We start from the raw sequence: 17210 nt of genomic DNA on the forward strand, positions 1-17210 counted from the left end.
GTGATGATGGAGGTGATGGTATTAAGGTGGTGATGGTGATAGTGGTGATGGTGATAATGGTGGTGATGGTGATGGTGGTGGTGATGGTGGTGATGATGGTGATGGTGGAGGTGATGGTATTAGTGATGGTTGAGATGGTGGTGATGATGGTAGAGATGGTGTGATGATAGTGATAATGGTAGAGATGCTGAGGGTGGTGGCAATGATCGTGATGATGACGACAGTGGCAGTGGTGGTGACAGTGCCCATGCTGAGGGGGGCCATGTTGGTGGTGGTGGTGGCAACAGGGTTAATGTCTATATTTTGCCATCTCCACCAATTTCATCTACTGGAACGGGAAAGAGATTCACTGCAGCCAGACCGAGTGTGTGTTGGTGACAGAGGTGGTGAGAGGCTTGTATTTGAGTCTCTTTGGCATCAGGGCTGCAGGACAAGTATCTCCCACTCTGGCCAGGAAACAGTGGAGTATTTAAAAATAGAATTTTATGAGCCGTCAGAGCCTTTCCAGAAATATATCTTCGTGGATGGGGGCCCAGCAAAAGTCTTCCTTCTGGCCCCATGGCCTCACCCCACTGGACGCTCCAGCCCTTACTCAGGATGTCCCACACCATGAGGGCCGCTCCCAGCTGGAGAGGGCCCGTCAGAATAAGTGGCCGGCCGCTCTGTCCTGGGGGAGACTCTCAGCGTCCTGGCCCTGTGCTGAATTCTTCTGTGCTGACTCACTTCTCCTCCTGACAAGGGATCAGCCATAGCAGTCACCTCAGCCCACTGACCCCTTCCACCAGCCCCTATATCATGATTAGACAACTGCCAAGATATGACCAGCATGGGACAAGGGGTGCCCCAGACACTGAGGACCCGCATCTCATCTGAACCCAGCGAGGTGACCTGTGGGTCCTGTCTTCATCTCACTGAGCCTGTGTCTTTGGCTCTCAAATGGGATAAATAAACCCTTCTTCCCAGCCCCATGGCCAGAACTGGGGGAGGCATGACATAGAACACAGACACGGTGCTGGCCCATGCCTGGCCCACGGTCATATTGGTTGTGACTATTTTATTCCTGGAGGAGCCAAAGACCGGGACGTGGTGTAGTTCAGTGCTGTGAGTAGAGACAGGAGATGAGCTACCTGTATAATTTAAAATTTTTTAATACTTACATTTCAAAACCTAAAAAGAGGTGGATGAAATAAATTTTAATAGTATATTTTATTTAGCTCAATATAGCCCAGATACGAACATTTCCAACATGTAATCAACATAAAAATCATTAATCAGGTATTTTACCTTCTTCTTCTTTTTCCTTTTTTTTTTTTTTTTACTAAATCTATGAAATCTGATGTGTAAATTACTCATATCGCACATCTCAATTCGGATGCTAAGTTTTCACTGGAAATACTTGTTCTGTGTTTAGATTTCGTAAAATACACAGCTGAAAATGTAGGTTTATATCCTCAAGTTGTTCCAAACATATGTAAAAGTTTTGTGGTAACTGAATTATTTGTATTTAAACTTAATTTTAAGTTAATTAAAATTAGATTGAATTAAGAATTTGGTTCCTCCATCCAGTCACCACCTTTTCAAGTGCTCAGGAGCGTTATGTGGCAAGGGGTCACAGACAGACAAAGCTAGTTCAAGACTTACCTATGAGAGGGAGGGCAGCTGAGGCACACAGAAGGGAAGGGGCTTGTCCAGGGTCACATGAGGACTTAAGTACCAGAATGCAAGGCAGCCTGTGCTCGGTCCTTCCAAGACTACCATTTCCTCCTTCCTGAGGGCCCTAGGGTAGTCTCACTGGCACTGCCCTTGGGGACAGAGATTTGTCTTCTCCAGTCCACTTTTGCCGTGTTTTGTCCTTATGCAGAATAAAGGTGGCCTCCCTGTAATTTCCATCCACCGATCACCCCAAAGAATACAGCTGCCCCTCTGTTCTGCAGATGGGTGTCAAGTGCCTCTCCTGCTCCTCTAAAATCCCATCTTCCTACCTTTCCTCCATCACAGTTAGTCATTGCCCTCTCCTATTCCAAGGTGCGGCCATCACCTCCCTCATCCTACAGCATATACCTCTGTTAATGCAGCCAAAGGGCTTGAATTGAACTAGTTCTTTAGTGCTTACCAAGAACGTAGATGTTCTCCCCAGCTCCCTTTGAGGTTTGGGTCTTGAAGGGACTATGCTCCGGGAACCATCGGGATGTCCTTTGAGACCAGAAACACTGTCTATCTTACGCCCTACATCCCAACCCAGTGTGGCTCAGAGTTGGGATTCTCTTCTCTCCCTTTCTTTTCCTCTCTTATCTGTCTTATGCTCACACGTGCACACTTACACGCATTCACTCACCCTGTGAGTGGCCCTGACAAGAGCAGGGCAAAGGAGAGCAAAGGGAGGACCTGCGAGGGAGGGGGCGGAGCAGCCTGTGGGAGAGAGTGGCCTGGGAACCCCAGTGGGATAGTACGGGAGGATGGCTGACCCTCCAGGCACAATGCCCCACTGGGAGAATCCCCTCCCACCCCCATCCGCAAAAGAGGGTGCCCCTGTCCATGGGACACAGCCTCGGGCTTGTCAGAAGTGTCCCATGGCATCTCAGAGATGTAGGAAGAGCTCCCCGCCTGCCGCATGTCATCAGAGGCCCCAGGAGCCTCGGGCATGGAGTCAGAGAGATCCGCAGTTGACTCAGTGTGCTGGGCCATGTCATTTCACCTTTGGGCAGCCCAGAAGTCACCATCCGTGGGAGCAGACCTCGATCGGGCCTCCGGCTCAGGGTTCCTCGGGGTCTGGAACAGTGTGTGGCTCGTGGCAGGTGCAGAGACCTGCTCCCTCTGGGACAGCTGGGAGCCTCGCAGTCACCCCAAAACAGGGATGTGTCCAGCACTGACTATGGGCCAGGCACCCAGTGAGTACGAGGAGCCATCCCCGGGTTAGCTTCTCAGCCCCGTGTGGCAAACAGGACCCCTGTCCCCACTTCGCAGGCCAAGTTCCCACATCACAGGGTCCCCGGGGTACGGAGCACAGGGTGAGTTCCGAAACCAGGCAGTCCGCCCTCAGAGCTCCTGTGCCGATGCCCCTTAGGCTCCGTGGCTCCACCTCAGGTTGCTCTCATTTCTCACCCTCCTCCTTCCCTCCTTCTCCTCCCAGGGTCCTGAAGGAAAACCAGGGAAGCAAGGCGAGAAGGGCCGGACTGGAGCCAAGGCGGGTGCCCAACCCCTGTGGCCATGATCTCCTCTCCCCCTCCCCCACCTCTCTCCCCACCCTCTGCTGGAGCTCCGTGACGGTCTGTCTCTCCTCCCGCTGCAGGGTGCTAAGGGCTACCAAGGACAGCTGGGTGAGATGGGTGTCCCTGGAGACCCCGGACCCCCTGGCACCCCAGGCCCTAAAGGGTCCCGGGGCAGCCTGGGACCAACGGTGAGAACTCTCAGGGTGGGGTGGTTTGGGGTGGGCAGGCACAGAGCAGGGGTGCAGGGGGTGGGGGGGCAAGGGAAGAAAGAGAGGTACCTCCTGCTCCACTGCTCAGCCAAACCCTTGGCTGTCCCCTGTCCTAGCTGTTTCTTTTGCATCATGGGTCCCTTGGGGACCCTATAGAAGCTGCCACCTCTCTCCCTGAGAAAGCACCCCCAAGGCCAAGTATTTCTTTCTGTTTGAAGGGGGCTCTGGGTCTTCTGAAGCCATTTACAGACCCAGATGGATAAGCACCCATTCTGGGGCGGTGGGGGAGAGGGGACCTGCCCCTCAGGAGGGTTTTACAGAACAAGGAGTTTTCCCACTGGAAATGGGCTCATGAGATAGGGCTGCAGATCGCTGGGTGACGCTGAGGCCATCCCCTCCTCTTACCGGCCCGCCGTGAAGGACAGTCCTAGGGCTCTGCCGGCTGCAGGGGGAGGAGGCGGGGGGAGGCAGGTAGGTGAGGCATCTGAGCTGCCGGTGTGCAGCACTGACCGGCGCCCGCAGTGTGAGTGCTCCCAGCAAGGTGTGAACACTCCCACCGTGGCTGATCCTGTGCACCCCCGTGGGGTGTCCTCGAACACTCCCTCAGGAGGAGATGCACGGGAGTGTCCGTCACCGGCTAGTTCTACCACGTGCACTCAGTAGACAGAAATAAGCCAGAGCCTAGGTAGTGGTAAAATGGAACAGAATTATTAGAAAGGGAGGAGTTTTGAATAGATGTCATCTTTGCTTTTAACTGATTGAACTGTACATTCATATAATTTAACTTTCTACAGCTGCTTCTGTTTAAAATTGGCTCACAAAAGTGAAGATGGTTTAGCCACTCGGTCTTGTGAACCCCCAGAGCTGGGAGTAGGGAGGGCCGGAGGGAGGAGGGGAGCTCAGGGAGGAGCTCCGCAGCCTGGGTTCTGGGCCCTGGTCACTGCGGTGAGAACCACACCTGTACCGACATGCATCTGCTCCTGTCCTAGGGTGCTCCAGGACGGATGGGGGCCCAAGGAGAGCCGGGACTGGCTGGTTACAGTGTAAGAAATCTCACCTCCCCCCTCTTGGAATTCTCTCCTGCAGGCGGGGGGACCCAGGCTGGCCTCGGACTCTGCCCCACCACCTCCCTGCTGAGGCCTGCCCTTGGGCCACGGAAGATCCCTGGTGGGCCCCCAGAGTAGGGGTGGGCAGACAGAAACACCCTCCCCCTCTGCATGCCCTCGCTGAGTCCTTCCTGCCCGTGGTGGGGGCCACACGTGTGTCCTGTCCAGGCGTCACGCTGGCTGAATGTGGAAGGGAAAAGCCTCACCCCGCTTTTGCATCCAAGCTGGCACCTCTCTTAGAGGAGGCTGAGCCAAACCCATGTAATACAGTTGGGGTACTAGTCCTCAGAGAGGCTCCGGGCCCACTCAGAAAGGGAAACTGAGGCTTGGGGAGGCTAATGATGGCTTGTTAAGTTTGAAGGTGGGATCCAGCATCTGAAGGAGACACAGCAGGGAGATGAGGAGGGTGAGAGGAGGACAGAAGAAGGACAGGGCAGAGGACATGGAAACCAGAGAGGGGTAACTGGAAGCCCAAGGGAGGAATGTGTGTGTATGCTTCCCACCATGGCCTAGGGAAGTCAGCTGGGGCCAGCATTTTGCCCCTGCCCCAGGGGACACACCTGGCTCTCCAAGATCTGGCCTTAGATCTGCTCCAGGCTGGCGTGAGCTGTGCCCTCTGACCGTCCAAGCGCCCCACCCCTGAGAGGTCCGTCAGGGACTGACCTGGCATGTCTGGGAGTCCAGGCCTCAGAGAGGCCCAGGGCCAGCTCAGAGTCACACAGCGAGCTGGGGCAGAGCCAGGGCCCCAGACTCATAGCCCAGGGTCTCCACCTTGGGATTTCTGGCCTTCATCACTGTGCGTCTCAAGCCCTCATTCCCCTATGCTTTTACCTCTTACCATCCTGTTTCCGGCAGGGACACAAAGGCATCATGGGCCCCCTCGGACCTCCTGGACCAAAGGGTGAAAAGGTGGGTGCTCCCTCCCATCTGGGCTGGCAGGAGCCAGCGCCTGGGGCATTGTGGCTGGGGTAGTGCGGAAGTTCATGGTCGGCTCACCCCTGCTCACACAGTGGCTGGCCAGGAGCCATTAGACCCACATTCAACACAGATGGCCTGCGTGTCAGGTGTGTGCCCAGCACCAGAACAAAACCACAGGTCCTGCCCGGCCAGGGCTTCCAGTCCAGCAGGAGGGAGGGATGCGTCACGTACAGACTATAACCACAATTCCATCATCTGTGTGAATGTGGGCATTGAAGCCTTGCTCGGGAACGAGATCCCCCAGTGAGAGCCAGCGCAGGGTTTAGGACAGAGAGTGAGGCCAGCCTTTCCCAGCCAGGAGGGGGCCACTGAGGCAGAGGGAAGACGCATCCATACCCCACCGCTTGGCTCCAGCTTTGGTGGAGGAGAGAAACTGCTGGAAGAAAGCTTGCTGATGGTTGTGCCCTGCCACATGGTGCAGGTGGGAACTTGGGGCCAGGGGGCTGAGGCAGTGGCCCTGGGTCACTTTCTGAGGCAGCACCAAACTGGCCTTTGAGTCCTACTTTAGCAGCTCAAGACTCCCTGTTCTTGCCTCCCCCTTCGCCCGAAGGCTCTGTCTAGGGAATGCCTCCTAGCAGGTGGCCCCCTGCTATCTCCTCCCCGCTCCAGCTCCCCCTTTGTGAGCTAAGTCAGCAACCCCCTCACTCTACCCTGGCTTACTGTCCAGCCTGTCCCTGCTCGGAGAAGAAGAGCTCTGCAATCAGTGGGCTTCGACATCCCCCAGGAAGCTGTAGGGAGTACCGCGCAGCACCCCGAGTCTCCCCCTCGGCCCTGAGTCTGCCACAGCTGGCACAGGAGACCCTGAAACAGGGGGAGCCTCCCTCCCCACAGCCACCTGCAGCACCGGGACCGGTTCCTGTGGCTGCTGAGAATGGGATCTGAAACTTAAAGCCGCCCTACTTCTGCTGGAGCCTCGGGTGGGATCCCAGGGTCCCCTGAGCCTTGACTGCCCTGTCTGTTAAGTGGGTGGCTGCCTCAGGAATGTGAGGCTGAGCCGGACGTCCCCCATATGTCAGCCGTAGGCACTGTCCTCATGATAAGGTAGTCAATTAGTTCACGCATGCGTTCAGCTACCTGACAGGTAGGGTGCATGCGTGGTTAGTGATCATATAATATCTTCTCGGCTCTGAGCTGGGGGCTGCAGAGATGCCCCCAAAAGGGCAAAACCGGATGCAAGAGCGAATCGCCAGGCACAAGCTGGGGGTTGCTGGAAGGAGGGGGGGCAGAGTCCCAAGGGAGACCCCGAAGCACACAGCCGTGTGCAGAGCTCTTCCCTGGGATTCCTCCATGGCCCTCACCATGAGGTGTCAGTGTCCCACATGACACGTGGGGAAACTGAGTCTCCAGGCTGCTTAAGGACTTGACCAGGACCAGTGGAAAGGTGGCAGGACCAGGAGGCAGGCTCTGATGTCAGGCTGTGTCTCCTGAGCCAGAAATAGGCCCTTAGATGAGCTAATGTGCTGCTCACCCTGGCGAATTCCCCGTGGGGCACATGTCTACAGAGGTGGTATCTGGAGGGACTGGCGATGAGACTCTGGGAACGAGGAGAAGCCCAGGGCTCCACCGGCTTCCTGCTGCTAAATCTGCGTCCCCAAACTACAGCCACAATGTGGGGAGAGTGGGGGAGATCTGTGTAGCTGGCTTTTGGCTCAGACCACCCATTGCTTCCTGTGTGGCCTTGGCTAAGATCCTTCTTTTCCTGGGCCTCAGTTTCCTCATCTGTAAAACGGGCCAGTAGTCATAGCCGCAGAGGAGTGCTGTATGGATTCTATGGAACACCTCCCAAAGGGTCTGCCACACGGAATGTTTTCGGTAAACACGGCCCTCTTCTCCAAAGTGCCCCCGTCCAGCTGCCTCCCTCCGCAGTGGGACCAAGACTTGGGACAAAGAGCCATAGACAGAGGTCAGGGAGGAGAGGGAATCCCCACTCCCTGGGCCACCCCCTTGGGTACAACTGGTCCGAAGCCTCGGGCCAAGTCCCTCCCTCTTTCAGTCTCTGGCCACAGGAGCCACAGAGGCTCTGGGCCAAGGCACTCCGGCTGCCAGCCCTCAGGACTGATTTGGGCCTGGGATGGGCTCCAGCCCCAGGGATGGCTCCCTCTCCTGCCTCTCAGGCTTCCCCTTCCACCCTTGCCAACAGCCTGGGGGCCCTGGGCTGCCCCAGCTTGACCCTCCTGCCCAGAATGTACCCCCATGGGAGGCGACACCAGTTGTCTGGGGCTGGAACATTCTGAGTCCTGGGTTTCAGCCTCTTGCTGCTCTGATCACACCTTCCCTGTAGCTGGCACACGGCCTCTGGTCTCCTGTCTTGCTTGGTGGCCCAGGGCCCAGGGTGGCCTGCCAGGGCTCAAGGACCTCCACCCTAAACCCTACGCCTCCTGCAATCCCCCTGACAACCTCCACACCACACATCATCCCTGCTGTCATTATCAACAATAGCCAAATGCGTGGCCCCTACCCCATGGGCAGTAGCGAGCTCTCCTCCCTGGGTCCTCAGAACAGTGCTGCCAGGCATCGCACCCCTGTTTCACAGATAGGAACCTGTCTTATGGACAAGGATCCCTAACGGGCCCACTGCTGAATGCAACCTGGGGCCTGCTCCCGGGGCTCCCAACCAGCATAGAAGGTTTCTGTTAAACCTGGCTCTCTGCCCACTTTATTCCAGCAAAGATGGGAGAAAGGGACTCTTTTTCAGGTCTGACCAATGAAGCAGCCCTCACGGTCTCTCTGTGCCTCAGTGTCCTCATCTGTAAAATGGGGAGAATACCGTCACCTGCTTCATAGGGTTGTTGGAAGTATTCAGTGAGTGCCTCTGCCCACCAGCGGTTGGAATTATTGTCGCTCTGTGCTGAGCACCATGCAGGGACTCTGCATCATTTCCCAGACTCCCCCCGCTCCCTCCTGGGTACTGCCATTGTCCCTTCACCCCACCTCTTCCCTGCTCCCCAGCTGAGAAAAAGAGCTCCAAGACGGGAAGGGACCAGATGGGGGTCTGAGCAGCTGGTCCTGTGCACTCTGGCTGTGACCAAGGTCTCCGCTCTGAGCTGTCTGGGTCTAGCAGCCAGAGCGCTCCTGCCTGCTGGGGCGGGGGATGCCCAGCAGGGGGCAGTAAAGGGCACTCTCTGGGTTCCGCCGCCCTGGTCTGCCCCTTCCCTCTCTGGCCTCGTCTCTCCTCTCCGTCTGGAGCCCTAAGTAGGCTGGTCTTCATCACTGATGGAGGCCCTTTCCACTCTGTGTGGTGTGTCTGGAATTCCCCAGATTCACCAGGAGCCAGAAATAAGTCCTGGTTGTGTGTCCACAGGGGGAGCAGGGCGAGGACGGCAAGGCTGAGGGGCCCCCTGGGCCACCTGGAGATCGGGTAAGCCCCCTTTTCTGTCCCCGGACAGCCACCAAAGTGGAACCCTAGCTTCCTGCTGTGGCAGGGGGTGGGGAGGGGGAGGCTGAGCAGGGGTGAGGCTGCCACAAACATCTAAGAGGAGATCTGATGGCCCATATTTCATTGCCATCCTTGTCATTCAGGGCCCCGTAGGTGATCGAGGGGACCGCGGGGAGCCAGGAGACCCTGGATACCCCGTAAGTATCAGAGCTCCTACCCAGTGGCAGCGTCAGGCATGGCATGCCCGGGCTGTCCTCCGACCTTACCGGCCCCAGGCAGGAAAACAGCCTTGGCCAGGAGATAAGCCCTCCCTCCCACCGTTAGTGCCCGGCCTGAAACGGAGACCCCCTGAGAGAGGGCTCCGGCCAGAATCCAGGCTAGCAGGGGGTGGGCTGGAGGGGGAGGATGAGGTTGGGGAGAGAGACCCCTTCCTCACAGGGCCTCAGTCTCCCCATCCTCTGTGGCCGGGAACAGCCAGCTCTCCCGACAGAAGCAAGAGACAGACCGCTGAGTGAGCCCTGGGCCCCCACCAGGCTTCTCCCTTCCCCTCCCCTCCCTTGCTCCATCCTCCCTGGCAGGGTCATTTGGCAGCTTTGCAAATGAGCAAGCGGAGACAGGGACAATGACACAGAGCTGGGAAGAACAAGGGCTTCCGGGGCTCCTCCGGATGGGAAGTTGCCCCAGCCCCCAGCCCCTCCAGGGTGGGCCCCCTCACCCATCTCTCCTTGGCTTCCAGGGACAGGAGGGTGTGCCAGGCCTCCGTGGAGATCCAGGCCAGCAGGGCCTACCCGTGAGTGGTGCTCCCTGTCCCATCCCCCTCCAGCTCCATGTGGGTGGTCAGCAGTGGGGGGAGGAAGGGACCCTCCCTGCACAGGGCCTGGGGCAGTGCACTCTGGTTTCTCTTGCCCTGTTGCTGGGGGTACCCCCAGAGCCTGCACCCCCAACCCCCTCCCACCCCTCCCCTTCTAGGCGGACACTGGCCACCCTCCCCGGGAGAGAATCCTGGGGCGGCTTTGCATCCTCTCACCTTGGTTTGCAGGGGCATCCGGGACCCCGGGGACAGCCAGGACCCAAAGGATCGAAAGGGGAAGAGGTAAGAGGACTAAGGTCCACAGGGGACCCTGGGAAGAGCAGACCCCCACCCAAGCCCAAGGCAAGTAGGAGGCTGGGCTGGTGGGTGCCCTACAGGGAGCTTCCTGGCCAAGATCTCTTCATTTCGAAGGGCCTGATGGAGCGGGGATCACCTGCCCCACTGTCAGGGCCTCCAGGAGGGGGACCATCTGTAGGGCCAGCAGTGGGATTCGAACCCAGGGCAGTCACGCCAGAGCCAGCCATCCCACACTGAAGAAAATCTGGAGAAGCAGGGGTCCAGAGGAAGGAGGGGTTGGACAGGGATGCGGGTGGTGGGAACTGAGGGGTGGTCAAGGACTTTCCCACCTTGCACCCAGAGCCCCTGTGTCTTCCTCCACTGAAATCAGGCCAGTGCTGTCTTCCTTGCCCTCAACCTCAGTCCAGGGGTCTCCTTCACCCACACACCATCTCTCCGCCCCCGCCCTGCTCAGGGATATAGCCGCACTCTTGAGGATCGAAGGATCTTGAAGCCCAGCCAGCCCTGGCCCCAGGCTCCCCTAGGAAACTGCGAGGGCCTAGAGCCTCTGCAGTAAGGCTAGCCAGTAGGGGTGCAGGGCCCAGAGCAGGGGTGAGGACAACACTGTTGGGTTCCACGGCCAGCTCTGCTCCTGGGCTTCCAGGCCAGGGTGATAGGACCATTTGCAGATTCAGACGCTGAGACCCAAGAGGCGGAGGGGCAGGACTGGGCCACACAGGAGCGCCCATGCTCCTTTCAGTCCCTTCCAGAACTCCTAGGGTTCTGCCCCTCCTCCAGGCGGCTCCTGCCATGTGCCCTTTGATTTTTCAGGGACCAAAGGGAAAGCAAGGCAAGGCTGGGGCACCTGGACGAAGGGGTATTCAGGTGAGTGACCAGCAGCTTGTCCCCTCCTCTCTGCCTACCTCCCTCCCCGTACCCCCACCCCCCAGAGGCCCTCATCAACTTCTTTTATGTCCCCAGGGTCTGCAAGGGCTTCCAGGGCCTCGGGGCGTGGTGGGGAGACAGGGCTCCGAGGGTGTCGTGGGCCCAGATGGGCTTCCTGGCAGGGATGGTCAAGCAGGACAGCAGGTGAGCAGGACTTGGGGTTAACTCTTGGTGTCTCCCTTGGGGACAAGATGTGTGTGTTGGGGTCTGGGGGTGGGGTGGGGTTCTGCCAGAGGCCATGGGCCAGGAGGAGCAGGTGTGGAAACTTGGATGGGGCAGAACCAACATATCCAGAAGTTTCCTGCATGGGACCTGGGAAAGTGGCCTTTCTGACTACCCATGCCTGTACCCAGAAGGACCCCCCCCACACCCCCACCCAGGGGATGGAACTTGTGGTCGAAAGTTCCCTCCTCCTCCGCATTTACAAACCCCAGCATCTCTCGTTTCTCTGGTCCTGCCCTCCTCACGCAGAGCTAGGATGACCTCCCTCCTGGGGTCTGACCTCCTTCCCCCCAGGTCCACACACAGTTCACCCGCACCATGAGACATCTTGCCCCCTTGGCTGCCTTTGTTTCCTGAAACATGAGAGGTCCTCCTTTGCCCTCTTTCTTTACAGGGGGAGCAGGGAGACGATGGGGACCCTGGCCCCGTGGGCCCTGCCGGGAAGAGGGGAAATCCAGGTGTGGCTGGCTTGCCTGGAGCACAGGGGCCCCCAGGATTCAAGGTCAGACACCTGTTAATCCACGCAGCTGTCTTCCTGTCTTTCAACCTTGGTTCTAACTATAGTGACACTGATTATAATGCTCACCTGGGCACCTATGTCCCAGGGCCTGTGTGAAGATGGAGTCCCTGGCTCTGATGTTTCTCGGGGGGTCCCTGCCCCAAGCTTGAACCTGACTTGAGGGGAAGTTTATCCCTGTAGGGGAAATCTTAGGCCTGTTAAAACGGGCAACCTGTCATTGAGCTGTCCTTGGACGCCCTCTAGTGGGCCTTTGTGGAACATTGCTGTTGCTTGCCGCCCAGACTCTCTTCCAAAGGGCATCTTTTTAGTAAGTTTTCCCAACGGGGGGGCGGTGTTGGGGGGAGCCATGAGTCAATCTGAACCCAGGCCTACACGCAGAAGGGAAGATTGAGATGGATGAATCAGACATGGCTCCTCTGGTCTTCCCCAAGCGCCAGGTTTAGCTGGGGAAAGACTGGAACCCTCCATGGGAACAGCAGGCAGGGGGAGAGGTGGACTTGGCCCAGGGAGGATTGAAATGTGGAGAGAAGGGGAGGTGGCATCCCAGGCAGGAGGAAGGGCTGGAGCAGAGGTGGGGGCGAGGTGGGGGGGGTGGTATTGGCTAACTTCACGGTCTGCTGGGAGGAAACAGTGAAGAGGAGAGGCAGGGTGGGAGCGTGGAGGGCAAGTTGGAGCTTGAAATCCAGAGTGAAGAAAGAGGCTGTCCTCTTAAGGAGGCTGAAATTCTGAGCCCCAGCATCCTGAGAGGTCAGCCGACCCTGTGGCATCACTATCTGTCTCTCCTGCCCCCCCCCAGTACCATTTTCCCTTTTGGTCATTTTGGTGTTTGTTTTTTTTTTTTTAAGGGTGAAAGTGGGTTACCGGGACAGCCAGGTCCTCCCGGCAAACGAGGGACAGCGGGTGGAACCGGGCTTCCTGGGAGCCAGGGGGAGCCCGGATCCAAAGGCCAGCCGGTGAGTAAGCCCCAGGGAATACGGATGTTCTCACACTCTCGTGCACATACTCATGTTCACACATGCACACACAGGCCCAGAAGCCTCCCGCCTGCTCTGTGACAAGGGCAGAGTGACACCCTCTCTGAGCCCCAGATACTCCTCTGCCTACCCTGAATGGGGGGGGGGGGGGGAGGAGGCTGAGACATGAGATCTGAGTGGTCCCTTCAGAATGAGGGGGGTGGATCATGACCTGAAACCGAAATAGCCTCACATCCAATAAAGAAATTCAATCTGTGGTTTAACAAACATCTCGCAAGGAACACTCTGGCCTCAGATGACTTCACTGGAGAATTCTTGGCAAAGTTAAGGGAAGAGGTAATACCGATTCTGCATAAACTCTTCCAGAAAGTTGAAGAGGAGGGAATACTTGTCAGCATATTCTATGAACCTAACCCTACCCTGATCTCAAGGCTGGACATGGCAAGAAACCTCCAGACTGATACCTCAGAAACACAGATACAGAAATTCTCAACACAATTTTAGAAAAACCAATCTAAGAATGTATTCAAAAGATAGTACATCTAGGGGCGCCTGGGTGGCTCAGTGGGTCAGAGCCTCTGCCTTTGGTCAGGTCATGATCCCAGGGTCCTGGGATTGAGCCCGCATCGGGCTCTCTACTCAGCAGGGAAGCCTGCTTCCCCCTCTCTCTCTGCCTGCCTCTCTGTCTACTTGTGATCTCTGTCTGTCAAATAAATAAATAAAATTAAAAAAAAAAAAAAACAAAAGATAATACATCAAGACCAAGTGAGGTTTATCCCAGGAATGCAAGGATGGTATAATGTTTGAAGATAAGTCAGTGTAATGCACCATATTAACAAACTGAGAAAGAAAACAAACCCATTTGATTCTACAGTGGATGCAAGAAAATCACTTGGCAAAATGCAACTCCATTTCTGATAAAAGCACTCCGTACCCTTGGTAAGGAAAAAGGAGCTTCCTCAACTGGGAAGAGGGCATTCGTGAAAAATGGGTGGCCAGTATCATACTTAATAGTGAATGGCTGAATCAGTCAGAGAAGAAACGAGTCGAAGATACTTGTTCTCACTTCTGTTCAACATTGTGCTCGCAGTTCCTGCCGATGCCATCAGGAATGAAAAATAAAGAAAAGGCACTCACATCAAAAAAGAAGAAGTGCATCTTTCCATTTGTAGATGAAATTATTGTCTACAGAGAAAATCCAATGGAATCTACAGTCAAGCTATGAGAGCAAGTGACTCCAGCAAGATGGCAGACAGCAGCACAAAGGAACTGTGTCTCTGTACACCAGCCACGATCAGAACCCCAAATCTAAAAGGCAATACTATTTGTAATAGCAGAAAAATAGGAAATACGTAGAGATACCTGTGACACTAGGTGTACAAGAAATGTGCATTGAAAAACTGAAAGCATTTCTAAAATATGCTGGGGAAGACCGAGGTCAATGGAGGTGCTGTGTTCACTGGTCAAAGACTAAGTATTGTTCAGATGGCCATTCTCCTCCAGTTGGTATATGGGTCCAACCCAATCCCAATCCCGATCCCAATCCCATCAGACCTTTCTCCTGGAAAATAAGAAGCTCTGTCTAATTTATTTGGAAATGCAAAAGGTGTAGAATAACCAAAGCAAGTTGAAAAGGGAAAAGTTGGGAGCCTCCTAGTGGTTGATTTCAAGACTTATTACATAGCTACAGTAATCAAGAAGGGAGGGTATTACCATAAATATACAAATAATTGATCAAAGGAACAGCATAGAGAGTTCAGAAATATGTTCACAGGTACATGGATAATTGATTTTTGACAAAGTTGCAAAAACAACTGGGTGGATACAGAAGAGTCTTTTCTAGCAAGGACAATTGGAGACCTTATACCATGTACAAAAGTGAACTCGATCCTAAAATGCTAAAAATTTTAGGAGGAAGCATAGAAGAAAGTCTTGGAGACCTCGGGTTATGCAAAGGTTTCTTAGGCATGACACCATAAGCATGATCCATTTAAAAAATTGATAAATTGGACTTTATCAAACTTGGAATCTTTTGCTCCTCAAAGGGCAGATGCTGTTAAGAGAAATGACAAGACAAGCCACATACTAGGAGAAAGTGAAAATTATGTATCTAGCAAAGGATTTGTGTCTGGAATACGTAAGGCATGCTCAAAACTCAATAATGAGAAAAGAAGCAGCCCAATAAAGAAATGAGGCAAAAGACTTGAGCAGACATCTTGGAGAAGGTTGTACAAATGGCAAATCAGCACATAAAGGAAACTCAGTATCCATAGTCATGAGGCAAGCGCTCATTAAAGCCACAATGAGGTACTACTGCACACCTGTTAAAATGGTAAACATTTAATTGTTTCTGAAGATTTTGTTTATCTGAAAGAGAGAGGGCAAAAGTAGGGGGAGGGGCAGAGGGAGACAAGCTGATGCCCTGCTGAGCAAGGAGCCCGACATGGGGCTTGATCCCAGGACCCCGAGATCATGACCTAAGCCAAAGGCAGACGCCTCACCAACAGAGCCACCCAGGCGCCCCAGAATGGTAAAAATTTTTAAAGACTGAACAGATCAAGTGTTTTCAAGGATATGGAGCCACTGGAGCTCTCCTCCTCTGCTCATGGGAATGTAAAACGGTACAACCGCTTTGGAAACCTGCTGGGCAGTTCCGTTAAACGTTAAGCATATAATCCAGGCCTCCAGAATCGTTCACCCCCGATCACGCCCCGCAGTGACCTCTGTGTGAATATGAGCAAGTTCCTGCCCTCTGCGAGCCTCAGTGTTCTCATCTGTGGACAGGGCGTGTTGTGCCTCCCTGGGCGGAAGTCAGAACACACATGCGTGGTGATCCCTGCAGAGCCCCTGGCACGTAGAGGCCCACAACAGATAGACTTTGCCATGGGTGGGGAAGAGCCTGCGGGTCCTCTCATTCTCTTCCTTGAAGACCTGGAACAGGAGGTCCTAAGTGTTCTAGAGCCTTCCTCACGGAATCCCTGAGCTGGCCTCCACTGTCTTGTGCGACAGAGGGCACAGGCCCGTGCCCCCTCTGAGCCCCCTCCGAGCCCAGGCTGACCGGTGTCTAGCGTGTGAGCTGTCTACACTCATCTGATTGCCTGGGGATGGAGTCGGTGATGTCCGTGGGAGGAGGCAGGCCCAGGGGGCCCAGGTGATTGGCTGGGCATCGTAGTTCTGGCCCCACTCACCCCAGGTCGTTCCGCTCTCCCTGCAGGGTGACTCTGGTGAGATGGGCTTCCCAGGAATGGCTGGCCTCTTCGGACCCAAGGTACAAATTCCCACTCTGGCCTGCTCCTGTTGGGGTCCCATCCACCCACCTCCTGGTTTGTTTCTCCATGCGCTCGCTCGACAAAGATTTCTTGAGCGCTCACGGTGTGGGCTAGAAAGCCTCCAGAATCAAGCAGGGACATCCTCGGTCCCCAGAACTCACCTTCCAGCAGACCTAGGTTTTAAGCCTGGCTCAGTTTACCTGCTCTGTGCATTAGGCAAGTTACTTTGTATCTCCAAGTCTCAGTTTTGTCAGCTGTAAAATGGGTATGATAACCGTAGAGGGTTATAACCCTGAAGTCAGAGTGGAGGCTTACACCATGCAGCACAGACCCTGCACGCTGGTTCCTGCTTGGTAATTGTGGACATTTGTTACTCTCCCTGGAACCTCTCTTGAAAGGGAGGGCAAAGTGTGGCCAGCTCCCAGGGGTCATGGAGCTGCTGGACCCCCGACCCAATGACCGCCCAGACACAGACAGCCCTTCCTCTGCCTCCCACAGGGCCCCCCTGGAGACATTGGCTTGAAAGGCATCCAGGGCCCGCGGGGGCCCCCTGGCTTGATGGTGAGTCCTCTCATGGTCGTCCTAGCGGGGACAGTCGCCCAGGCCCAAGGCTGGCCAGCCATCCACTGGGTGGACGCCTGCTCTGCTCCTCCTGCTCCTTCCGGCTTGAGCCCCCTCTGCCCACAGCCTCCATCCCCATAGCCATCCCCTTGCTTCTGCCTGTCCTGCCAACTGGACTGCCATCCAGCCCCTTTCACCTGCTCCCCCCCCCCCCCCCCTTGCCCCCCCCCCCCCGACAAGGCACACAGGAGGGGCCCAGAATGTGCATGGCCGTGCCCCTGCTTGAGGAAGTCTCCCTTCTATCACCATGCGACACTCAGGCTGCCGTCTCCTCTCCTGTCCCTGGGACTCTGTTCCCCAGACCCTGGAATGAAGACACACAAACCTTTGTCTCTCCTTTAGGGAAAGGAAGGCATCATTGGGCCCCTCGGAATCCTGGGACCTTCGGGACGCCCGGTACGTGTCGGGAGCTGGCCGGGAAGACCACAGGGACGAGCTTGTCTCTGTGACCCAGGGCCAGCTCAAGACTCAGTTTCCGCATCTTGGAAGTAGAACTTCCTCTCTGAGTCCTCTCTTATGGGGCCTGTGATTTATTGCAGGGTCCAAAGGGTGACAAAGGCAGCCGAGGGGACTTGGTGAGTTGAGAGGCTGGGGGAGGGCAGTGTTTCGGCGGGTGGGGGAGAGGAGGATTGGGGGAGGGATGGAGGGCAGAGCTCAGCCCGCTTCCCTAACTGTTTCTCTCTGCTTCTGTCCT

General features: G+C 55.7%; 1 protein-coding gene across 1 annotated transcript in view; it reads left to right on the top strand.

The window, feature by feature from the left end:
• The window catches only part of LOC111146244 (collagen type XXVII alpha 1 chain), a 133634-nt gene that overhangs the window by 107080 nt on the left and 9344 nt on the right, over positions 1–17210 (top strand). Inside the window, exons 39-54 of the mRNA XM_022501706.1 lie at positions 3131–3184; positions 3290–3397; positions 4408–4461; positions 5380–5433; positions 8804–8860; positions 9022–9075; positions 9615–9668; positions 9918–9971; positions 10797–10850; positions 10947–11054; positions 11527–11634; positions 12498–12605; positions 15841–15894; positions 16394–16456; positions 16859–16912; positions 17056–17091. Coding sequence (XP_022357414.1) covers positions 3131–3184; positions 3290–3397; positions 4408–4461; positions 5380–5433; positions 8804–8860; positions 9022–9075; positions 9615–9668; positions 9918–9971; positions 10797–10850; positions 10947–11054; positions 11527–11634; positions 12498–12605; positions 15841–15894; positions 16394–16456; positions 16859–16912; positions 17056–17091 — 1074 coding nt within the window. The remainder of the gene's footprint in view (positions 1–3130; positions 3185–3289; positions 3398–4407; positions 4462–5379; positions 5434–8803; positions 8861–9021; positions 9076–9614; positions 9669–9917; positions 9972–10796; positions 10851–10946; positions 11055–11526; positions 11635–12497; positions 12606–15840; positions 15895–16393; positions 16457–16858; positions 16913–17055; positions 17092–17210) is intronic.

The sequence above is a fragment of the Enhydra lutris genome, unplaced genomic scaffold (genome assembly GCF_002288905.1).
Source record: "Enhydra lutris kenyoni isolate GAN:26980312 unplaced genomic scaffold, ASM228890v2 scaffoldscaffold13, whole genome shotgun sequence".
NCBI lineage: Eukaryota > Metazoa > Chordata > Mammalia > Carnivora > Mustelidae > Enhydra > Enhydra lutris.